The sequence below is a fragment of the Musca autumnalis genome, unplaced genomic scaffold (assembly GCF_047663935.1).
Source record: "Musca autumnalis isolate F117 unplaced genomic scaffold, ASM4766393v1 scaffold_1, whole genome shotgun sequence".
NCBI lineage: Eukaryota > Metazoa > Arthropoda > Insecta > Diptera > Muscidae > Musca > Musca autumnalis.
Window position 1 is genome coordinate 155,642,545 of NW_027411644.1, and position 25,502 is coordinate 155,668,046.

General features: G+C 34.1%; 2 protein-coding genes across 2 annotated transcripts; both read left to right on the forward strand.

Moving 5' to 3' along the window:
* Window positions 1-1,164: 1,164 nt before the first annotated feature.
* Window positions 1,165-8,644, forward strand: LOC141390909 (protein takeout-like). Its single transcript, XM_073963843.1, has 5 exons — window positions 1,165-1,303; window positions 1,363-1,455; window positions 2,181-2,334; window positions 7,990-8,123; window positions 8,205-8,644. Exons 1-5 carry the CDS (start codon window positions 1,216-1,218, stop codon window positions 8,513-8,515), a joined length of 780 nt encoding a protein of 259 aa, XP_073819944.1. The 5' UTR covers window positions 1,165-1,215; the 3' UTR covers window positions 8,516-8,644.
* Window positions 8,645-18,724: 10,080 nt separating this feature from the next.
* On the forward strand, window positions 18,725-25,137 carry LOC141390910 (protein takeout-like). The gene is made up of 5 exons (XM_073963844.1): window positions 18,725-18,840; window positions 18,900-18,992; window positions 19,563-19,716; window positions 24,491-24,624; window positions 24,710-25,137. The coding sequence occupies exons 1-5, from the start codon at window positions 18,759-18,761 to the stop codon at window positions 25,018-25,020; spliced, it is 774 nt and encodes a 257-aa protein (XP_073819945.1). The 5' UTR covers window positions 18,725-18,758; the 3' UTR covers window positions 25,021-25,137.
* Window positions 25,138-25,502: the final 365 nt, after the last annotated feature.

Consider the following 25,502-nt stretch of genomic DNA (forward strand, 5'->3'; position numbering starts at 1 on the left):
ATTAAACCCTCTAATTATTATCCGATCATCATGTTAAATTGAAGCTTGCAATTTAACATGATGATCGGATATTTTGGTCGGATTTTTGTCTTAAACTCAAATCATTCTTTCAATTTCACTCCGATTGGACTATTATTGCGACCTACAGGACAACTACAAAATCGGGTTAAAATATTTGGTTTTGGTCCATTTCAACCCTTACGATCATCACCAATATCTGGTGGGGTCTCTTCTGGTGGGAACTCGTCCTATCTACAAAATTTCGTAACGAAATTATTTCCCAAACGCGACGGAATTTCATCAAACAAAGTACAGCTATTGAAGCGGAATAAATAAACGGAGAATACTGCTTTTACCACCATAATAAAATTTTTAATCCAGAAAGCGGTGGAATGTTTTTTTCCTCCTGAAATTTTTCTAAAAATGGACTTACGACCTTTTCGTACATAGCAGGCGATATGCTTAAGGTTAAGAAACAATTCAAAGCATTCTCAATCTTGCATAGCTCTATGTAAAATATTAAATATAGTTTAACCAAGGCATATTTATATAAGATAAATGCATGAATTACAACAACTAACAAATTTACAAAAACAACATTGTTGTTATAGAAAATTTAATGTCAAAGAAAATATTGAATAATGAGGTAGTTTCTCAGGAAAAACAAAAATACATTTTGAAATTTGGATTAAAATGTAAATATAAAGCATTCAGAACTGTCGTAATTCATTGTTATGACACGTTTACGATGAAAAGAAAAATTTTATGGTGGCAAATTTCGAAGTTTCAAATTTTATTTAGAAAACCAAATTTACAAAAAAAAGTAAAAATACAGCTAATTGTCACTTCTACCTTATATAAACATATTTTAAGATCGGCTTTTTTCAAAATTGAGCTTAGACACTAATGAGAGATGTGTATTGAATTCATTTTAATCGTGTTCTACTGTGATTTCTTTAACATTGGAAAATATTGCATCTCTAAAACCTGACGAATGTTCTAATCACAAAGATTTTATGGCCATCAAATCACATTTTCAAGTGCTAGCCGGTGAAACATGTTTAATATAACATGTTTAATATAACATGTTTAATAATTTGTTTTGAAAAATCTCATTCCCATGAATCTGAATAATATAACTGAAATGATTTAGAAATGTTATCAGTTTTATATTAGCACAGCACAAGGCTATTTCGAAAGTAATTAAACTCTCACATGGAAATGATTCGGTTGCAAAGTGTGGGTATACTGTTCTTTGCTCTAACAGCTACCGTTTTAGCTAAAGAATACCTCTCGCAAAAACGTATGTGTAAACATAATATCTTTTTCGACACAGTGAAATATTAATTTGGTCGTTTTCAGCGGATTTTATTCATCCATGTAAAACAACTGATCCCGGTTTTAAGAAATGTTTTGCCAAAGATTTCCAAGTCATATTTGTCCAATACAAAGATGGTAAGTTTAGAATTAATCATTTTTCACTTCCTAAGTCATCGAATCGCTGTAGTATTTAAATTCAAAATTTTAATTTCAAATGCGATTTCAGTATTGCAAAAACAACAGTCTTTGCCAATGCTTATTAGAATCATGGCGCAATTTTTAAGTGTTACATTAACCATGCCAAAATTTGTTCAAAATAATAGATAACTGTGAATTGTATGTTTACCTTTAGTATGTGATTTTATTCACAATGATACATTTAGACAACTAGAATGATGATCAGGTGTTTTTGGCTCAACACCTCATCATTGTGCCATACCTGGAATCGAAAAATGACGCAATTTCGGATTTATACGCTATAAAATGTCTCAAACACTTTCAACACATACATATGTATAAATAAATCCTATTAAAACAGATTGTAGTTTTTTGGATGTTTAAATATTTTAGTTTGTTTTGAGCAAAATAGTTTTATAGCCATGTTAATTTATGTGCAAGTATTTTAAGTTGGCCATTTGAATTGAAACAACTTCTATTTGAATTTGAAAACCTTGATCATTTTTTTTTTTTTTTTTTGTTCATAACAAACACTATAAAAATGTATTGTTTTCCCCGAGTTTTCATTCAAAAAAATAAGAACCCCGTGTTCTTATTTTATAGCTTACAAAATTGTATAAAAAAGAAAAACAAATCCCTTTCTATATATAAAACAATATCTAATTTAATTATCTTCTATGCAGGTATACCAGGCTTAAAAAATTTTGGATCAATCGATCCTCTGCATGTTAAGCGTGTCAAAGTAGCTGAGGACGGCAATGGACCAGTATCTATTAATATTGAGCTAACCAATATGGAGGTACATGGCTTCAGTAAAACTATTGTTACGGATGCTAAGTAAGTAATAATCTTATAAAGACAATATGGAAAATGTATTAATCGCGAATTTGGAAAAAAACAAATGTAATATTTTATTGGATAAAAATATTTAATTTAGCAAGTTTGAGTCGATGCAAAATTCATGTCGAGCGAAATGTTTGTAGCCAAAAGTAGCCAATACGACATACAGTCTGTCGCAAAAGTTAGTATGCAGCATTGAAATCAAAGTGTATTAGAGATAAAAAGCACTAAAACTTATTGAAAAGACCAAACAATTAGTATTATTTGATAGACACGAAGATAGATGATAACAATGAAAAGTGCGCAATATTTGCATACATTAGAAAATGTACCGTTCGAATCCCAAAAAGTCCAAAATTTATATCGCAAAAGTTAGTATGCACCGGAGAACCTTTGTGTACAAAATTTTTGATATTCTCGAACAAAATAAAACTAAATCTGTATTCAAGATCCTCTAGAGGATATTAATTAGTTTTAGTGGCATTTTAAGTACATAAATCCAGAAAAATCGGTCATCTATAAATAAAACTACTGTAGCGACAAAATTCCCGCTGTTATGTCCTGTTAATGAATTCTAATGCCATGAAATGCTCTAATGTTTCAATACGAGGTGATCTTAATCGAGTTGCAACTTGTCCTGTTCGAAAACGGGAATTTCTTGGAAGAAACACATATTTTTGGGGCCATTGTCCTTTTGAAACATGTAATAATCATTAATCCTCACACATAAGGACTTTCTTTTTGAGTTAATTTTCTCACAAATTGTGCCCCTTTTCATATGGCCACCAAAAATAAATAGCAGGAAAACCTCAAGGTCCGTCGTAAGCCCTACATTTCTACTGACCTGCCGGCCTTTTATCGGACAATATTTCTCGTGTCTCTAGTATCTAATGTAGTATTTTTAACTGATCCATTTAGTTGTATTTTGGTCCTAAGTGAAGCAAACACAGCTTTTTAGAAGATTTTTCCACAATCGATGCATTACAAAAGCATTGAAAACTGTGTATTAAAATGTTCAAATACATACATAGCTATCATATCCTACAGTGCACTATGGTTTCAATGAGGAATTTTTTCGCCAAGACTATTTTTTGGACGTTTAAATATTTTAGTTTGTTTTTGAGCAAAATAATAAATAAAAAATAATTTAAAAAAAATTAAGCTACATTGTTTTATTTATAAATATGCACTAAAAGCTAGAAAATAACTTTTCGCTTAGCATCAAGTAGTATATTCTTCTTCATGATGGTATCTCTCAACTAAAACACTTGCTGTTTAATTTTGTCACCATTTTTAATTTAAATGCAAGCGTTTTATTTGAGAGATTCCATCATGAAGAATAATATATGTACTACTTGATGCTAACCGAAAAATTTGTCTAGCTTTTAGTGCATTTATAAATAAAACACTGTAGCTTAATTTTTTATTATTTTTTTATTTTTAACTTTTTAGTAAATACAATTTTTTGACCACTAAAAACCCCACAACCAAATTACAGCCAATGTTGGTCGAAAGATAAGATAAAAACACAATTTTTGGTGGGTTAAAATTAAGTTAAAAGCCCCAAAATACCTGAAATCGGGTGGTACCGTTAATAGGGGGCTATATATGTTCATCGTGTACCTGATAGCAGCGGGGTTCATGGAAATAGTTTTTATGTGGTCAAGGATACAAGAACAATATCATATACTCATATTGACACTAGATTACAGATCCTAGTGAGCCGAAATGGGGCTGACATTTGGGTGGGGAAATGAAGGCTTCGCTGAAAAAAATCGAAAGAAAGTTAAATAAAGTCCTATTTTGTGTCAAAATTGTCCGAATGCTGTACTACGGGTCCAATGGAGTATTATCACCGGATTTCACCAAAATACTGGTGGATTTATTATTTAGACACTAGAATAGGGTCAAAATAAGTTAAAAAGCAAAGGCAGGTCCAGCTAAAGAATTAAAAAATGTCTTACTTTTGGAAAGAGAGTAAACTTAACTTTGACTCTTAAAATTTTGTGTTATTACAGTGTTTTATTTTTTTACCAATTATCATTTATTTTATAATTAAGCTTATACAAGGCCTAATATTTTCTGGATTTTAATTCACCACAAAACACTTAACACTGCATTTCTATTTTATATTTATTATTTCCTTATAACGGTGCACAGTGGATGCGCCCAATGACAAACATCAAAAAACTCATGTCATCATTTTAAAAAAAAATTAAAAAGGGAAAGCGCTCCTAAACGTTCCAAATTTTTCGAAGCTCTACTTTTTGCCATTTTTCGAGGTTCTTAATGAGGAAAAACTTTGGAGAAAAAAATTATTTTAAAATGAGAAAAAATGTATGTAGGTATAATTAAATTTGCCATTCCGTTTGTAACACATTGAAATATTCATCGGAGACCCTATAAAGTATATATATTCTTGGTCAGGGTAAAATTCTAAGTCGATATAAACATGTCCGTCTGTCCGTCCGCCTGTTGAAATCAAGATACAGGATGTTTTGGTATTGCAAATGGGCTGTATCGGTCCACGTTTTGATATAGCTCCCATAGAACACACCGAAATGACTGAAATTTGGTACTTAGTCTTCGTTGGGGGTATAAAACATTTCCCCAGAAATTTGTCGGTACAGGTCCACGCCTTCATATAGCCCCCATAGAATGGTACCTCCCGATTTTCGGTATTTTGAAGGCCTTGACCTCAATATTCGACCGTAATGATTTAAATTTGGTATTTAGGGTTCGTTGTGGGTACAGAACTTTCCCCCAGAATTTTTTCCGTAGAGGTCCACGCCTTTCGGTATTTTGAAGGCCTTGGCTTCAATATTTGGCCGAAATGGCTGAAATTTGGTATTTAGTCATCGTTGTGGGTATACAACTTTCCCCCAACAATTTGTCCGTACAGGTCCACGCCTTAATAAAGCTTCCATAAAACTGTACCTCACGATTTTCGGTATTTTGAAGTTTGTGGCCCCAACAACCCACCGAAATGGCTGAAATTTGGTATTTAGTCTACGTGGGAGGTAAAAACCTTTCCGATTGAAATTCGTCGGTATAGGTACAAGTTTCGATGTAGACCCCATAAAAGCGTACCTCTTGATTTTCGGTATTTTGAAGGTTTTGATTTTCTGTATTTTCTGATATATCGGAAATTTAGTATTTAGTCTTCTTTCCGCCAGAAATTTGTCGGTATAGATCAGTGATGGCCAAAAACACGCATATGCAGATTATAACTTGCGCTGGTGTGAGTGGAAACGTAAACAATGCATTAACCGAACGAATGTGTTTACAGTGTACGTGTGTGTCGTATGCCCGCGGGCATAAGAAAGTTGTTGTTGGTGGCCATCACTGGTATAGATCGACGTTGTGATATAGCCCCCGTAGAACGGTACCTCCCCAATTTCGGTATTTTGAAGGTTAGCCACATTGTTTTACCGAAATTACTGAATTTTGGTATTGAAGAAGACTCATGAACGAAAGGAAACTAATTGTTCCATTTTACTGCAATACAACCCGTGGTGGAGGGTATAACAAGTTCGGCTCGGCCAAACTTAACGCCGTTCTTACTTGTTCGATTTTGAAAATAGTTTAGCAATAAGTGTACCAGCCGGACAACAAACAAAATAAATTGATAATTAAATAACCACGGTTTGGGAATTATATGAATGGGCATCCGAGTCAAATAATCCACCAATTATTAAAATGAGATTTTCTCAAGAAGATTATTATTTAAATACGAAAGAGGAGTTGAATTTTAGATATGAAGCGGCTAAACCTATCGCGGGCACAAAAAAAAACACCATTCGGTAATACCCAGTAAAGTTGGTACAATAATTGCTAAACCATTTTCAAAATCGAAAAATAACGCAGTTTTTAATAGGTTTAAGATAAATTCATAAATGAAACAACAAAACAAATGTTAAAAAATGCAATTTTTTGGAATTTTTTGGTAAAATAACAAATGTTTTACACTGGTATAAAGGAAAAATTGTATTGACAAATATTAAAAAAATAAGAGACAATACCCAGCAAAATTTGAAGAAGGGGTTCCATGCGATGACGTGATTTCATGGCATCTTTTGCATTGGTTCAAACGAAGTCGTGAAAGATCCGATCTTTTCATTAGCATTTGAACAAATGCAAAGAAAGTCGTTAAAGATCCGATCTTTTCATCAGTATTTGAACCCATGCAAAGGAAGTCGTGAAAGATCCGATTTTTTCATCAGCATTTGAACCCATTCCATCGATCCAATAGAGATGAATTTTGTGTTTTTACTTATACACATTTTTCTAAATATATAAGATTAATTATTTACAATAGGCTTGATGTTGTCGGAGACTCGAAATCACAACCAACGTTGTTAAAACTCTCGTCGTGATGTGTATGTCATTGCAAAGGGTTGATGAAAATGTCAAAGCATTGGTGTAAATGACATGCTTTGGATCGAAAAATGAATAGCATCTTTTGGGGTCCACGCTCATATTCATCGATGAAAATGCTAAAAAGATGACATGCCAGATCACTTGCACCCATGAATGAATGACATCTTTGGCATCGAACATTTTGCTGGGTAGTAATCTTTCGAATTGCACTACCAAATAAGACTTAACATTTTTGTAATTAATCGTAGTTTAATACAAACAAATTTCAAGAAAATTTAAGAGTACAATCTTCGATAAAAATTGATTTTAAATTTTAAATCGCGAAAATTCTAAATTACTAAATTCTAATATACTAAAATGCATCACCACAGCAAAAAAAGGGAATCCACATGCTTATGTTGAAAAAGTGTCCGATTTCACTCAGAAATCTCCATATACTTTATAGGGTCGCAAATGATTATTTCGAAGAGTTACAAAAGGAATGACTATCTTAATATATCCTCCTATAATTGATGGATGGTATAAAAACATGTAACAAAGATTGTAACTCCAATTTCCACTTCTTTAATAGACTGTAAGTCAAAATTGCCACAAATTGTAGCTTCCGGCGTTTCTATGTAAGAATGACATTACTTTGAACCACAAAAAGCAATATATATTTCAGTTTTACGAGATTTATCTGAACCGATTCTTATCAAAATTAAAAAAAAAACTCATCAGGTGACTATGAAAATATCTCATACTAAATTTGAAAGTATTCGACTGAATTTGGTTTCTTCATAGTCAAATCGGCGAGAGATATATATGTGAACTTTATTCGAATCTGAACCGATATGGACCAAAAATGGTATTTTTCATTCCTCTGAACTCTTATGAACTTCGTTAACATAGGTAAACTACTTATATTTTAGTCCACGTTTGCAAAGAAAAGGCGTGTCTTAAGACACCACTTATAGATAAGTTTTTCATTGCTGAAATAATCTGGGGTATTTCCGCCACCCTTGTGATGTTATCTGCCCTGGGATTTGAAACCTCACATTCAAAATACAAGCGGGTATGCGTACATACCATTCTTCACAGTGGCATGTTGATCTCAATATGTTGTCGGTGTTCATTAAAACCGCTTAAACTAATAATATTGGTAATTATATCGTATACTATGTCTTGGAGCTTATCAAGAAATTTATCTTTTCCTTTCCGATTTAATCGTCGCTTGTAGTATTTAATAATATAACGATGTTTTAAAATCTCTCACATTTATTTTTCTTCCAGTTTTGATCCAAAAAAATTAATTACCAGATTGAAATTTGCACTACCCGAAGTAAAAATCATCTCAGATTATACTGTGAACGGACGTGTTTTAACATTGCCATTGAATGGTCACGGACAAACTCGAATGGAAATTAGTAAGTAAAACTCTATACATAAACTTGTAGTTTTCGCAATCGAAATATTGTTAACAAGACTTTTATTTATTATTTTGTTAGAAAATCTAGAAATAGATGTTATCTGTAAACTCAAACGTCGTGATGAAGGTGGTGTTATATTTTCGGATATTGATAAAGTAATTATACCAAATCTCAAGGTGAATGGATTCCACATAGAAATGGACAATCTTTTCAATGGCAATGTGGCGTTGGAACAATCCGCTCACACCCTGTTCAATGAGAATTGGCGTGATTTTTACGAAACATTGCGTCCATCTATAACGGAAACAATACGCACCGTAATGGAAGATCGTTATAAGAAAGTATTCGCTTTCGTACCAGCCAGATACTACATTGAAGATTTTCAGTAGTTAATCAATTTTAGACTTTAAGGTGTTTGTTAGAAATCGGCTATGTATATGTATACGAGTATGTATGTATGTGTATGTACACAAAGTGAATAAAGATAATCTTGGAAAGTGATTGAAATTGGATTGTAAATAATTGTTGATGTATGTATGTATATAATGTTTATATGTTTTGTATAATAAATAAATATTTTAATTCTGTTAATGTGTTCATAATTTTTATTTTAGAACACATGCAAGAAGAACCAGGATGGAACGAAAGATCCAGTGTGCATTAAAGGGGTGTGAGATCTGCTTAAACTTTACATAAGTGACCTCACTTCTCTCGGTGAAGTGGGGAAAGAGAAACTTTATGCCATTCCCCAGCCGCATATTTTCTTAGACCAGTATCGGGCAACTTCACAAGTGAAAGTTAAACTAAACTAAACTACACACAGCATAGGCTGTGTGTACGAATGTGTATCGCTTTCCATAGCTGCCTTAAACACAGTTTTACAATTGGTGATTGCTGCTTTCATTTGAGCATAATTGCCCATCAAATCCCACACAAAGAAGTACTTGCACGGTGTGCCTTAACCAAATTTAAATGGAAGGTGCTTACACCTGGGAAGTTTTTGCTGATTCTGAAACTACGATGCTCATAGATGAGAAATATCAAGAAACAAAAAAAATCGCCGGAGGGATTTTCAAATAAATCGCGATTTTAGTTCACATTTTTAAGGGTTCTTAAGGTTTTCACGATTTTGCTTGGAAACCGCACGTCCTTTGTAAATGGGCCTAAAGATAATGTTATAGCTGTGAATTTATTTATTTTTTGTGATTTATTTTTTCCTAAGTTGTACCATTTTCAAGATATATAACTTTAATTTAGGAAATTTCAGTAATGGCATTGTTTTATAAGGGGGCGATACAGTCAGTGCATTGTCTCAATTTGAACTTCTATATCTTAAAAACGGTAAAACCTACGAAAATATCATAAATTTCAATCTTGTGGAGAATTTTCACAGGTACAAAATTTTCTTTAGGGCCATTTACATAGGGCCCGCGGTTTCCAAGCACAATCGTGAAAACCTAAAGAACCCCTAAAAATGTGAACTTAAATCGCGATTTTTTTGAAAATCCCACCGGCGATTTTTTTTGTTTCTTGATATTTCTCATCTATGAGCGTTGCAGTTTCAGAATCTGCAAAAACTTAACAAGTGTAAGCACCTTCCATTTAAATTTGGTTAAAGCACACCGTGCTTGATGTTTGGTGATTTTGTCAACTAATGGAGCTCATCTTCCATGACAAGGCGATCTAGCACATAACGTTGAACTTGAGCGTGGGGTGACCTTTTTCTTCGAACATTTGCAGCAAAGAAACTGCAAAGCCCGCCATTTAGCTGCAATTCAAGCTTGTTGTATGGACAAAAATCATCAAAATTATGGGATCAATTTTGATGATTGTTTTCATGTTGTTGATCTCATCTAACACATTCTGGAGTCCATTTGCGATTGTTTGAGCTTTTCCATCTTTAAATTTTTGTGCAGCCAACTTAATTTCTTTAAATTTACTCTTGAAGAGCAAAGCTCTTAATGTGCATGCTCCACATAAAGAGATACTTCCAGAGATTGTTCCAGATAAAGAGTACTTCCCTGGTACTCCTTCACCCAATCAGGTTCCTTGTAGATAGCCTTGTGGATTCCTGTCTAATATGGTGTTGGGATTTCAATTCCCTCAGTGGAAAGCTGATGGCAAACCGTTGCAGCTTTGTCGGACGACAGCTTATAATAAAGTGTTTTGCAATGAATATCATCATTATCATTCCCCAAGGTCTATCTGTACTATTGTCGGAGTTCGTATTTCCTTCGTTGAGCTGGATAGGTGGATGGTATGCCGCTGTACTAACCAATGCGGCCTTTGCTCTCAATTTGCAGTTTGTAGATGTTCTCTTCGCATTCCCCTTTTTCCTTGGAGATGTCAAAGAATTCCCTCAATGAATCATATATACACCCTCAGTCTTTAGACCAGCTAAGATCACCCATATACAGTGACTGCTACCGAAAATGATGCAACCTGGAATAAATAATGCAAACGTTGATAAGTTGGAAACGAGCTAAGTTAATAATTAAAAAAATAATTTTGTAGGCTGAAAAGTTGTCTTTAAGATGGCATAAAACATATTCCGTTTACAGTACCGTTATACTAAAATTTTACCGGAAATAAAAAAATGGACATTTTTAAATTGAGCATTAAAAATGATGCACTACAGTAATCGATTAATAATTTCCAAATTTTTCGCTTTTTATGCCATTTTAGTAATCAGAATGGTGGAATAAATGATTCCCTATCATTTTCAGTAGTTTTGCCATTGATTCCGATAGAAAAAAATGATGTTCCTGACGTAAATTTCTAGTTTTTAATGTTATTTTCCAAAAATGAATATGAAGAATCATTAAGCATTATTTCTAGAGTACGTACAAACAATTAAATGATAATTGGAAAGTCCTGTATCAGCCAGGTTTTCCCCATATTAGACTAGCCTTTACCGGCATTGAACAAAATTTTCGCACTTTTCTATTTGAAAAAAGTTTTTAGAAATATTGTTAATAATGTCGTTTCATGTTTGCATTTATAAAAACAAAAATTTCAACGCTCAAACTTAACTTAAGTTCAAGTACCTCCCTCGTTCCACTACTTCAGGTATCTCCTCCACAAAAGTTTAAAATTTTTTGCTAACATAGTGTGCACGATAACTCTCGAAGGCAGTAATTCTCGAAGGCAGATAAAGTTCGAATATGAACTATATGGGTCCACTTCTTATTGTACCTCCCCCACAAAAGTTCTACATTTTTATTTAAGTGCAGTTTAGAAATGTATACCGATGTTACTTCTTTTGGTTCTGTTTACAGCGATATTGTGTTTTTCGTGGTCCAAAACTTATACGGTGACCAACTGAAATGTCGTGCTTTCGAAAGATAGAAAAAATGACTCCAAAAATAAGATTCACTTCCAAAAAGGACTATGCAATCCTTCAGGTACCTCCGTCGCAACATTGATATTTAACCCAAATATCCATTTTTATCGGTATGTTTATAAGTCCAAAAATTGCAACAAAATCTGTAAACCCCTAACACAAAATTATTGGCGAAAAGGATTTTGGTTGCGTAGCCGGTATTCAATATATAAAAGTTTCATTTCACACAGGCTGAGGATATATCTCTGTTGTCAAAGCCGACTTATACTTTCTTAATTGTTGTTTATACCCTCCACCATAGTATAGAGGTTTTATTAGGTCTGTTTATCCGTTTGTAACGCATTGAAATAATCTTTTGCGACCCTAAAAAGTATACACATATATTTTTGATCAGTTATTATTTTTCAGGACCGAAGTCCGTATATTTTGGTGGAGAAGTTTCTTGACTCCAAATGCCAAATTCGGTATGAAATTGTAGCTAAAATCGTTAAAATATTTTAAATCGGGAGGTAGCGTTATATGGGAGTTATTCTAAAACGTGGACCGATATAGTTCATCTTCGCTGAAAATTTTGGAAAGGTTGATCTTTTATTTTGTGGCACGTCCACCAAAATAAAAGACCAACCTTTCCAAAATTTCAGCGCCCTATCTCAATTTTTGTGGATGCTATAGAGATTACCACAGACGGACGGAGGGACGGACCTGCATAAAAAACGAAAAAGTAAAAACACAACAAAATGTATAACTTATCGTTATAACGTGTCATTAGTTCTTACCGTTTTCGTAAGCTAACTTAATTCCCTTTTTGTTAAACATAAATCATAACACTGTTTGGTATGTTATGAGCAGCCTAGAGCACGAGGAAAAGAAAAAACAACGAATAGAACTCTGTTGTAAAAAATAAAATTGAAAATCTTACAAACCCCGCGTTTCACTACATTTACCGTTACAAAACAAAAAACGAAGTGACCTAAGGAACCAAAAGTATTATCGTTGTTCATCACTGTAGGGTATTTTGCCACCGTTGAAAATTTGATGTTGCCTTGCCTGGGAATCGAACCCACGCTCTTTAGCGTGTAAGGCGGATGTGCATACCATTGTACCACGGTGGCACCCGCTGTACGAAATTACCGTCAGATAAGTTTTATGATAAGTTTTACGACAAAACAATTTGTCGTACAATAAATCTGAACTTACCGTCAAATAAGTTGTACGATAAATCTGAAATTACCGTCAGATAAGTTGTACGACAAAGGGATCGTATTGAAATTTTTGCAACAAGTTTTTCTTGTGGGCCCTGTTACGACGGCAAGGGGCAAGTCCATACTTCCTGACATAATGGCCCAAAGGCTCATACAAAAAACCCATTTAAACGTCAGAAGTATTGTGTTTAAGAGCCCATTTACAAAAGGTTTGACATAACGTCGGTGTCATGCTTAAGTGTTCCAAACGCCCTTTTGCCCGTTTTTAACATTTATGAAATCCACTCGATTTCAACTGTCAATTCCATTGCTCAAACGTCAAATGAAATCCAGTCGATTTCAGATGAGTTTTTATTTGACGTATAGGCAAAGGAATTGACAGTTGAAATCGACTGGATTTCTTAAATGTAAACATAGTATTGGACATTAAGCCCACCTGTTTGTTATGTTTGTTGTCAAAAACATTATTGTGATTAAGGCATATTTATATAAGGTAGAAGTGACAATCGGGTGACGTAGGGGATGGAAGATACCAAGAAACGGTCCTGACCGGTTTTAACATGTCAAAGCCCAGGATTTATCTTGGTCCCTCTTTCATCTCAAGTGGACACTGACCTCCCCGTGGTGTCACCTGGGGAACTGCCTTTAACACCCGTTGAAGGTAGTGAGCTAACATGTGTCGCGCGTTCTCCCATAAGAACGTTAAAAACTTGGGTTTGGGCGTCGGGTTAGTAACCCTCCCCTAGAAAAAACAGCATACTATGAAAAAACGAAAGAAAAGAAAAACAACCCCCTCTAAAGTTGACGAACCCCGCAAACGTTTTAAGGACCATGATCTGCGAATCTGCACCTGGAATGTTCGCACTCTTTATAGAGAAGGTGCAGTCTTCGCATTGGCAGACGTACTTGAAAAGTGCAAGGCCGATATTACTGCCATACAGGAAATACGATGGATTGGGAAAGGCGTCACAACAACACCTAAAGGTGACGCACTGTATTATAGCTGCCATGACGTAAAGCATGAGTTTGGTTGCGGATTTGTAGTTAGTCGGAGACTAAAACATCTGGTATCCAGCTTCGCTCCAGTGAATGAAAGACTTGCTGCAATTCGAATAAAAGCTAAATTCTTCAACATCAGCTTTATTTGCGCTCATGTTCCCACTGAAGAAAAGGACGAACAGACCAAAGATATATTTTACGAGCGCTTAAAAGAAACATATGACAGTTTCCTTGCCCATGACATTAAAATCATTCTAGGCGATTTTAATGCCAAAATTGGAAAGGAGAATATCTTTGGCCCAACAGTCGGGAAATTCAGCCTCCACAGTGAAACATCTGACAATGGTATGAGGCTGATAGACTTTGCTGCTGCAAAAAACATGGTAGTTAGCAGTACCAGATTTAATCATCTCCATATTCATAAGGGCACCTGGCTCTCTCCAGATCAGAAAACAAGAAATCAAATTGATCATGTTGTGATAGATGGAAGACATTCATCGAGCGTGTTGGATGTACGATCGTTCCGAGGCGCAAACATTGATTCGGACCACTACCTTGTTGCAGCAAAGGTACGCACCCGCTTAACCGTGGCAAACAAAGTACGAACAGACACAACACGAAAGTTAGACATCGGTAAGCTGCAATCACAACAGATAGCCACAGCATATTCCACTCAACTAGCCCAATTGCTTAATCAAAGCACTCCTCATCCCGATAACATATCAGCGCAATGGCAAAGCATTGCCCACTCCATGCAAACAGCCGCAAAATCCATACTTGGATACCAAAGGCCTCCACCAAGGAATCCATGGTATGATCAGGAGTGTCGTGCTGCCACCGATGAGAAAAATGCGGCATATAGGGCTACTTTACAATCCGTAGCAACGCGTAGCGCACGAGAGAGATATCGGGAGAAAAGGAGAGAGGAAGAACGTCTTTTCCGCAGAAAAAAGAGAGATGGAAAAGCGGGAGTGTGAAAAAATCGAGATGTACAGGAGCCAGAATGAAGTCCGAAAATTCTACCAAAGAGTCAAGCATCAAACTGATGGCTTTGGTACAGGCACATCCTCCTGTAGAGACCAGCAAGGTAATTTGGTAACTGATACAGATAGTGTACTCAGGATATGGAAAGAACATTTTTCAAAGCTGTTGGTATCCAATAGCAGCGACGACGACGAAGATACCACAGTCCCAATCCCAGAAGATGGTATTGAATGTATACCGCCCAGCCAAGATGAGGTAAAGACAGCAATAAATCGGCTGAAGAATAATAAGGCAGCAGGTGCCGATGGCTTACCAGCCGAGCTGTTCAAAACCGGAGGCGACACGCTGATAAGTTGTATTCATCAACTAGTTAGCACCATCTGGCAGGAAGAACGAGTACCCGACGATTGGAACCTGAGTATCCTGTGCCCCGTCCACAAGAAGGGAGATAAGACTGTATGCTCTAACTATAGGGGCTTAAGTCTACTCCCTATTGCCTACAAGATCGTGTCAGGGATATTGTGCGAACGACTAAAGCCTATGGTCAACGAGATAATTGGACCATACCAATGCGGCTTTAGACCTGGCAAGTCCACCATTGACCAGATATTTACCCTGCGGCAAATCCTGGAGAAGATCCAAGAGATGCAGATCGACACCTACCACCTTTTTGTCGATTATAAAGCAGCCTTGGACAGCCCGCTGCGTTCAAAGGTATTCCAAGCCATGTCTGAATTTGGTATCCCCGCAAAGCTGATGACTTTAACTGACACGAGGTACTCAGTTAAAATAGGAAATAACATCTGCGAAGAGTTTGGTACCAAAAGAGGTTTCAGACAAGGAGACAGCCTTTCGTGTGATCTCTTTAACATCCTGCTAGAAAAGGTTATACGAGAGGCAAACGTCAAAAGAAGTGGCACAATCTACACCAATAGTTACATGTTACTTGCCTATGCTGATGATATAGACATCATGGGTCGATCAGTAAAAGAAGTAACTGATACCTTTATAAAGGTCGAAGGAGAATCTGCTAAAGTGGGTCTGGCGGTAAACGGTGAGAAGACCAAGTTGATGGTGTCGACGCGCAATGCGTCCATTGAGCTTGGACCGACTCTGGAAGTTGGTTCCTATAATATTGAGGTAGTAAAAGACTTCGTCTACCTCGGCACCTCCGTCAACACAACAAACGGCATCTGCTTGTGTGGGTACTGCTATACAACGACATCAATATTGTTAAACGTATCGAGATGCAGCGATTGCGTTGGCTAGGCCATATCATAAGAATGAGCGATGATGACCCCGCTAAAAAGGTGTATAAACACGGACCGCTTGGCGGTGCACGCAGAATTGGCAGGCCAAGGAATAGATGGCGCAAACAAGTGGATGATGAGATGAAAAGGCGCGGTATTCCAGAAAGCGAAGCAACAAATAGAGAGAATTGGAGATCTTTTCTTAGTTCGGCCTATAGAACAAATTTTCTGTAATGGGCCAGCTAAGTAAGTAAGTAAGAAGTGACAATCAGCTGTATTCTTACTTTTTTGTAAATTTAGTTTTCAAAATGTAATAGGGTCTGCTCATGAAATTTGAAATTTCGAAATTTGCTACCATAAAATTCTGCTTTTAATCCTAAACGTGTAAAAAAATCCCTACGACAGTTCTGAATGCTTTATATTTACATTTTGATTCAAATTTGTTCTATTTTAGAAGATTTTCAAAATGTATTTGGGGATTTCTGAGTGAAATCGGACACTTTTTCAAGATGAGGTTTTTGATTTCCTTTATTTTTTGCTGTGGTGATGCTGCTGATTAACAAAACATTTTAGTATATTTTCAGATTTTTTTTGACTAAGGGTTCCAGAGATTGAAAAAGTCAAATTCTGTAAATACTACGTGCATAGAAATACTCATAACTTCTTTAATATTGGTCCAAATTGAAAAAATCTTTTTTTGTATGTTTTGTTGTTTTATCAGCTATTAAATAAAAAATAGCAAAAAAAATTGCACAGTGGGCTTGGATGCTATTTTCGCGATTTAATATTTAAAATCAATTTTTAAAGAGGTTCGACCCTTTCGATTTTCTTTAAATTTTTTTGTATTAAACTACGTTCAATTACAAAAATTTTAAGTCCTATGTGGTAATGTGATTCGGATGATTACTATTTTTTCTGAATTTTTTAAAATTTGTCAATACAATTTTTCCTTAATACCTTTGTCCAAAATTTGTATTTTCTGTATTTTTGAAGCTAATCATCATTATATATTATATATTTATCATAAAAAATAGAAAAAAATGCACAGTGGGCTTTAATGGAATTTTCGCTGATGCTTTTTCAAAATCGCAAAATGACGCAGTTTTTAAGATATTTGAGATAAATTCATAAATATAAAATCAAAACAAATATTTATTAATGAAACTTTTAATTTTTTTAATAAAACAATAAATTTTGGACAAAGGTATAAAGGAAAAATTTAATTGACAAATTTTAAAAAAAAATAGTAATCGTCCGAATCCCATTACCACATAGGACTTAAAATTTTTTTAATTGAACGTAGTTTAATACAATAAAATTTAAAGAAAATCGAAGGGGTCGAACATCTTTAAAAATTGATTTTAAATATTAAATCGCGAAAATAGCATCCAAGCCCACTGTGCAATTTCTTTTGCTTTTATTTAATAGCTGATAAAACAACAAAACATACAAAAAAAGATTTTTTCAATTTGGACCAATATTAAAGAAGATATGAGTATTTCTTTGCATGTAGTTTTTACAGAATTTGACTTTTTCAAGGCGCGATATCTCTGGAACCTTTAGTCAAAAAAATCTGAAAATATACTAAAATGTTTTGTTAATAAGCAGCATCACCACAGCAAAAAATAAAGGATATCAAAAACCTCATCTTGAAAAAGTGTCCGATTTCACTCAGAAAACCCCATTTATGTTTTTCCTGAGAAAATTTCTGGAACGACCCTATTATTCAATATTTTCTTTGACAATAAATTTTCAATAACAACAATGTTATATAAATTTGCCTTGATTGTGATTTAAAATACAAAGAAACTCAAATCACAATAATATAAAATCTATTATGTTTGATGTCAAAAGTTGTTAACAGAACTCTGAATGACGACCTACTATAGGCCTTGTTCGCATCTTTGTCTCAATAAATTCAAAACGTCTAAATGGAGAACATGACACAATTAGCAGGTAGTGGTATCACACCAGCTGTTCGAATATGAAGTGTCAAATCCCTTTATAACAAAATATTTTTGTTGTAATTTCCCCAACAACATAAAAAAATGTTGACAAAACATATTCAAACTTTTACGATACCACTACCATGCTCGAGAATTAAAATTCTGTGTTGTGTTTGTGTGGTTTTTAAACTTGTAAAATATTAATTTTATACCTGAAAAAAACGTATGCTTACTCGTCGAAACGTAGATATCTCGGAAACTAGAGCAGATAGAAAAATTCTGAACGAGCATACGCGAAAACCCTAGAAACCACCTATATCACAAAAAGTCAAAAATGGCGTATGGAACACTTAAGCATGACACCGACGATAAATCAACAAACAAGTTTTTATAGTTTAAGAAGCAATAATACCATTAAACAACCATGATTTTGCATAGTTAATTAGCACTGATTACTGACTATGCAGTTGTTTTATTTTTCTTGTAAATATAATTTAAAGTTGAGAAGCCAAACACAACAGAAACTTTAATATGCGTTTTCTGCAAAATGTATTTATTTTTTTAGTTTACACACTATTTGAGATAATGAGGGATGTATGTTGCCTCATTTTAATCACGTTCTACTGTAATTTCTTTAACATTGGCAAATAAACTATATTGACCCTCTAAAACCTGATTAATGTTCTAATCACAATGACTTTATGACCATCAAGTCACATTTGCATAAACTATACTATGATGTGCCAGCTTGTGAAACATGTTTTATAACATGTTTAATAATTTGTTAAAAAAAAAACTCGGATTCCCACGCGTTTGAATAATATAACTGAAATAGTTTAGAATTGTTATCAGTTTTATATTAGCACAGCTCAAAGCTATTTCGCAAGTCAACAGATTCTCAAAGGAATATGATTCGGTTACAAAGAGTGGTTATACTGTTGGTCGCTCTAACAGCTACAGTTTTAGCTAAAGAATATCTCTCGCAAATACGTATGTGTAAATATGATATGTTTTTAAACGCAGTGAAATATCGATTTATTCATTTTCAGCGGATTTTATTCATCCATGTAAAACAACTGATCCTGATTTTAAAAAATGTTTTGCCAAAGATTTTCAGGCAATATTTGTCCAATACAAAGATGGTAAGTCTGAAATTGGAAAATTCGTATTTTTTCACCCAATCTAAAAAATACGGGAACTTATCCAACTGTTTTTGAAAAATTATAATAAAAAGGGTTGTAATAAAATTGAAATGAGTTCTATTTGAATTTTAAATCGTTGAGCAATTTTTTTCGAGGTTTGCAATATACATTATTTGCAGTTCTCTCAACTTAATTTCAGTAACGTTTGTTCTAATATTTCAATACAAAACAAAAAATGTTAAGAGTAAACAGAAATTCATTTAGAAATTAAAACTTCGAATTTTCATTTGTGAGACTTGATTCAAGACATTAAGAAATTAGAACCCAGTGTTATAATTCTATAGCTTAAAAATCGCATAATTTTTTTAATATTTTAGTTTGAAATCGTAAAGAAGAAGATATCACTTTTTCAATAGAAACTCCTTTGGTCATGATAGCTCAATTAATTCAATTAAAGAAAACTTTCACAAATAAATGACCTTCGTCCTAATAAGGCAACAATAAAGAAAAAATCTCGTGTTTTTAAAAATAAAACAAAAACTAATTTAATCTTAATATTTTGTGCGAAAGGTATACCAGGCTTAAAAAACTTTGGATCAATTGATCCTCTACATGTTAAGCGCGTCAAAGTAGCTGAGGACGGCAATGGACCAGTGGCCATAAATGTTGATTTAACCAATATGGAGGTACTTGGATTCGGTAATGTTATAGTTAAAGATGCTAGGTAAGTAATAGTTCTTATACTTGTATATGTATGTATGTTATTATTCCAGTAGTATGTTTATGATAATTTGGAGTCGATTTAGCCAGGTACGTTAGTCTGTCTGGCTGGCTGGACACACAACTATCGAATGGAAAAACTGTTTTGGTTCTCGTAATATATTGTCCAAAATGGGTATACTCCTTCAGTTGTTTTACCCACATTTTGGTCCTAAACTGTGACAAGGAACCCACGAAATACAAAAGAGGTGGGCGGTACCGTTACACATGGGCTATATTCAATTGTGGAAGAACTTATACCACTAGCGAACAATAAATGCTAAATTTCAGCCACATACCATAATAAAGAGACTAATACCCCGTTTATATATAACCGGATTTAACAAACCGACTGGGTTTTAAATGTCAATTCCATTGCTTATATTTCAAATAAATCTTCATAAAGAAGGTTAACCCTGCAAAAAGCTCTAATATAAACAGCATACTAGCCATTGGAAAAATCGCAAATGTTAAATCTTCCAAACCAAGACTAAACACGAAATTTCAGCCATTTCGGTATGATAATGAGGCTAAAACCTTGGAAATACTGAAAATCGTTCCGTGAGGGCTACATCAAAACGTTTACCTATACCAAGCAAAAATTCAGATCCGTTAGTCATTATGTAATCCATTACAAATTAATGTAAACAAAAATAACTACTTACTTTATGACTTACTAAGTAATGAGAGCGTGTGTTTCCGACTACAAATCCTACAGTAGTGTCATGGTAGTATAAGAAAAGGTAGCAGCAATACACAGCTGACTGAACTGGGTTGTAACGTTAGTGTCAAATTTCATATGACATTTTATACATTTATTTCTATTTCGATGTACATTAGGGACATATATTTTTTGAGAAAAAAAATATATCATTCGGAAAAAACCATTTCCCAGAAAGACTTCTTCATATCAATGATATGTAACCTCCTCCAAGTTCGAACGATAAACCGCGCAGTAAATCCCCGCTTGTAGAGGCGATACAACGTTTGTTAATATGTGAAGTATTTTGTTAAAATTTAAAAAAATAAAGCCCTAATAAACATGTGCTTCTTTGATTTCTAAAACAAAACATTGAAACAGCTTCTCCTTTTTCTATGAATTTCCAGCGACCCCAAACTTTTCTGCAAGAATTCTACTTTCTGCGAGAATTTGTGCATTTAGTGGAATGATGTGGAAACATAAAAATTGAAAATGTAACGAATTTTCATTCATGTTTTCCAAAATATTCAACCAAATGTGAAAAATTATTAGTTTTTTAAATTCCAATAATTTATAGACATTTCCTTGTTTTGTTTACAAATACAACTGGCAGTAACGTTACAAACAAAAACAAATTCCTTTGTGGTTGTTGTTCGAGTTGTATTTGTTGTAGTATTAACTTTACCTTGTATTTGTTCTACCATGCAGTAGTTTCCCAGTTGTTCAATAAATAGCAATTGTCTACTCTGACATAGTTATGTAACTAGTTACTCATTGTTCCTAGTTACTTTACACCCAATAATGTTACACAAAATAGCCTATAGCTTGCTTTTGTCACTTGAAATGGGCTTCCTTGGATATCATGTCAATTCACTAGTTACTGGTAATGCGGCGTGTAATATATTGGCTATTTTATAGACTTCCGATGGATAGTGTAATAGACAATGTTTCTCTCTTGTAATCTCTTTCCAACATAATTTCTCTTTTTGAAAACAAAACAGAATAAATGTTTTGTCATTTTGTTTAAAATTTATTTTTTATTCGGAATATAAAAAATTTTGATGCGTTTGATGTTCAAAAACTTATTGCTATATAAAGAAGCAAGTAACGTGTAGTTGATCTAAATTATAAAAGGATGAATATTTTCAGAAGAATGATTGGTAAGTATAGAAACTTTTCTGGAACAATATATTTTTTCATTATATCATTAAACTTTTATACATTTTATTTCAGGTACTTCTGAATCTGAAGCACACTTGAGATGCACATTCCCAGGACCAAATAAACATTCGCTCCAGTATCAAGGATTCACACACAAGCTTCAATATCAAGGAACTTAAAGATGAACATTTAATTGTCCTTTGTAATATATGTATGTATATATACACATCACGTAATTAAATAAAGCCTGGTTAGCGTATATACGAAATATACAGATTAACCGTTTTACTTATATTGTTTAAACCGTGTTATACTTTTATTGATTACAACTTACTAGTGATTTTGTCTATCATTTCTGACTACCGAATTGACTGGTTACTGGTAATGCAGTGAAGGGACAATTGGGTTTCTCAAGACTATCGATTTGACTGGTTACTGGTAATGCAATGAAGAGACGATTGCCTCCCACACGACTATCGAATTGGGTGGTTACTGGTAATGCAGTGGGGGGACAATAGACCCCTTCCTATGACATCCCTATGTTAAATTCACCAGTCTATAACATTGCGAGTAGATTGGGTGGTAACTAGGGGTGTTTACCAGTAGCCAGCAAAATTGCTAGTGATTCCCTAGTTACCCGAACAACTGGGTTGTTCAACGCTCACCATGGACAAACGAGTTTTTTGTTAATAAAATAAAGAACAGATGGTAGTTCATATTTAAGCGGTTAAACAACCCTTAATGTCCGTACGTTCGGATACAAATCGGAAGTTCTCATGATCAAATCCTGCAAAAAGCGAAATTATATAAAATAAAAATATGCAGTGTGTTCAAATTGAAAGCAAATTCCACCTTTTGTAACTAGTTACGACTACCAAAATGTACTATAAAAATCCATTATTTAGTAAGGATTCTTTTCCTGGAATGTGTCATGAGACATTAAATTGGGAGATACACAAAACGACCACGAAAACGCGACAAAATCGATTAGTTGTCAATGAGAGCCGTACCTAAAATTTTCTGAGCGACATTTTTGCAGAACATTTCGAAGCTGAAAAACGTCATCTTGTGGTACTTTATAGCGGCTCTTAAAATAAAGTACGAAAATGACATTGAAGGAAGCGAGTTAGAAGGTCGAAGTGCTCTACGAAAATAATCCTAATTCCTGATGGCTTACAGGGTCCCTAAAAAAACTTCATCACGCCATAACGAAGAAGTTCGACTCACGACGGATCTGTCCTTCGGGGTTCTTAATATACTAACCAAGGCCTTTCTTCCCCAAGAGGAATTTTCCGTGCCCCAGACTTTCACCTCCATTTTGTTGCACAGTGTTATAAGCGAGTTTCTGAAACAAAGGACTATTAATCACGACTTAACTTAAGTTGAATGATTTAGTAAATCTCGTAAGCTTCGTTCTCCTACTAATAACAATTCCTTTAATTTACAAGGGTTACCAAATATTTTTTAGTTATAATATTGGTCAAAATGAAAACATTTAAGATAGATGTATGAATTTCCCTACAGGTTTAGTTACATTCCAAGTACCACTAGTACCAAAATAAGCCAAGGGTTACAGACCCTTTCGAAAGTGATTAGACTTTTTGCGGTTTTAGAAATGGCCAAATGTTTAGCCCGGTTTTTATGTGCTGAATTTATATATTTTGGAATATGTTGAAGTCATTTTATTATCCTTTCCTATATGTATGTTCAACATAATTTTTTTTTGCTATGAGCGATTTATATTATCATGGTAACATGGAACCGCACTAAAAACTCGCGAAAAAAAAGAAACAGTTTTTTGAGTATTCACTTTAATAAATAAATTTTGGGATAACGTGAAGATTTCCCCAGCACTGAGAACCAAAAAAACCTTAAATCGTATAAAGTACCGAAAAATTTATGTTTACTCTATATGGGGGCTGTGGTCAAAAGTGGATCGATATCACATTTCTTTATAAGGTGGTTTTCTGAACTCTGAGTTTGAATATTTGGTTAACAACCGCCGAAATAAAACGAGATATAAATCACATGGGAGTATACCAAATCATGGGCCAATACTGACAATTTTTCGCGGGAAGGTTTACATGCAATAAGAAATGAAAAATTGTATAATGGAAATAAATGTCAAATGAAAAGTATTATAAAGAAAATATTTGTCATTTCGAATTTTCATAAAACAAGAATCCAGGCTCTGGTACGTAACAGTAAAATACTTCAATTCAGGATAATACATTGCATGGAAATCAGTCGAAATCTTGGACCTAGGACTACAATATTTTTGTTTTTAAGCCACTAGGACCCATTGATAAAAATTTCAGTTCGATATATTCTCTAGAAGTATTTTTGTCACACCTTCCCATGCAAGTGTCACCACTGTGAGTTGGTTAAACCTTAATATTCATACGCGTCCCACAGTGTATAGTGTGCTTGCCTACAAAGCAGAAGTTCGCATGTTCAAAGAGAAAAAATAAAAATGTGGAGTGTGTTGAAATTGAAAACAAATTCACTTCAACTGTTCTAAAATAACTAGTTATTCAGTGTGACATGTTCTTGTTAAAATAATGGTTTAATATGGTGTTTTGTAAGTAGTTTCGACTTTCAAATTTTTTTCTGGGATGATATTTCAACTACTTGTACTGCAGAAACTTGCTTCTTTATATTACATTGTAATGGGTTATTCGGCTCACGAAGACCTTAAAATGTTGCTGTTAAAATCGCTTAAAAATATGTATTGGTAATTATATCGTATACTATGTCTCGGAGCTTTTCAACAAACGTACCCTTTTCCTTCCTGATTTTATCGTCCGTTGCTTCGTATGCAGCCACCCCGACAGTTTTTAATCATATTTTAAAAATCTTCCACATTTTTTCCTTTCAGTTTTGATCAAAAAAAATTAATTACCAAATTGAAATTTGCATTACCCGAAATGAAAATTAACTCGGATTACAGTATGAAAGGACGTATTCTAACATTGCCATTGAATGGGAAGGGCAAGACTCGAATGGAAATGAGTAAGTATAAAATTTAAATACTCTTACATAGTTTTCGCAATCGAAATTTTTTAATAAAATTATAATTCAATACTCTTTGATTTAGAAAACCTCGAAATGGATGTTATATGTAAACTTAAACGTCGTGATGAAGGTGGTGTCCTATTTTCTGATATTGATAAAGTACAGATACCAAATCTCAAAGTGAATGGATTCTATGTAGAAATGGACAATCTCTTCAATGGCCAGATGGCTTTGGAACAATCCGCCCACTCTCTATTCAATGATAATTGGCGTGAATTTTTCGAAACATTGCGTCCATCTATAACGGAAACAATACGCACCGTAATGGAAGATCGTTATAAGAAAGTATTCGCTTTCGTACCAGTCAGATACTTCATTGAAGATTTTCAGTAGTTAAGCAAGTTTTAGACTTTTAGGTTTTTGTTAGAAATATGTATGTGAAATTGTAAAACACACATAATGTTGTTAATAATTGTTGATGAATAAATATAATGTAAATATAGTATAAAATAAAAATCGTATATCTTAATGTACCAAATAAGTTTGTTTTGCACATAACACATGTACCACTGCGAAATATTCATCCTAGACCCCCTTTCCTATAAAGTGATCTAGCTACATATGTGTAACCGTCCGACAGTTCATTACACTGGTCAACAGGACTTTTGTTTCAACCGAAGTTGCAGTTGTTTCTAGATGAAATCAGCGAGTTATTTTCAAATCCGGTCCCGGTTTTTCTCCATCAGCTCTTGTTTTTGAGATATAGCTCAAAATCGGTTTTTACGAGTTTAACCCAGACTTTCGTTATTTTCGGATACAAACAAATATTTTTTGTGGGTTTTTCGACATTAATATATTAAGGAGATGTTGTACGC

What these genes read in the sequence shown, in the direction of transcription:
- LOC141390909 (XM_073963843.1), top strand. Translation starts at nt 1,216, where the DNA reads ATGGAAATGATTCGGTTGCAAAGTGTGGGTATACTGTTCTTTGCTCTA. An exon ending in ATTTGTCCAATACAAAGATG is followed by an intron (nt 1,456 to 2,180) that starts GTAAGTTTAGAA and finishes TCTTCTATGCAG; the next exon opens with GTATACCAGGCTTAAAAAAT. An exon ending in ACTATTGTTACGGATGCTAA is followed by an intron (nt 2,335 to 7,989) that starts GTAAGTAATAAT and finishes TTTTTCTTCCAG; the next exon opens with TTTTGATCCAAAAAAATTAA.
- LOC141390910 (XM_073963844.1), top strand. Translation starts at nt 18,759, where the DNA reads ATGATTCGGTTACAAAGAGTGGTTATACTGTTGGTCGCTCTAACAGCT. An exon ending in ATTTGTCCAATACAAAGATG is followed by an intron (nt 18,993 to 19,562) that starts GTAAGTCTGAAA and finishes TTTGTGCGAAAG; the next exon opens with GTATACCAGGCTTAAAAAAC. An exon ending in CAAGACTCGAATGGAAATGA is followed by an intron (nt 24,625 to 24,709) that starts GTAAGTATAAAA and finishes TCTTTGATTTAG; the next exon opens with AAAACCTCGAAATGGATGTT.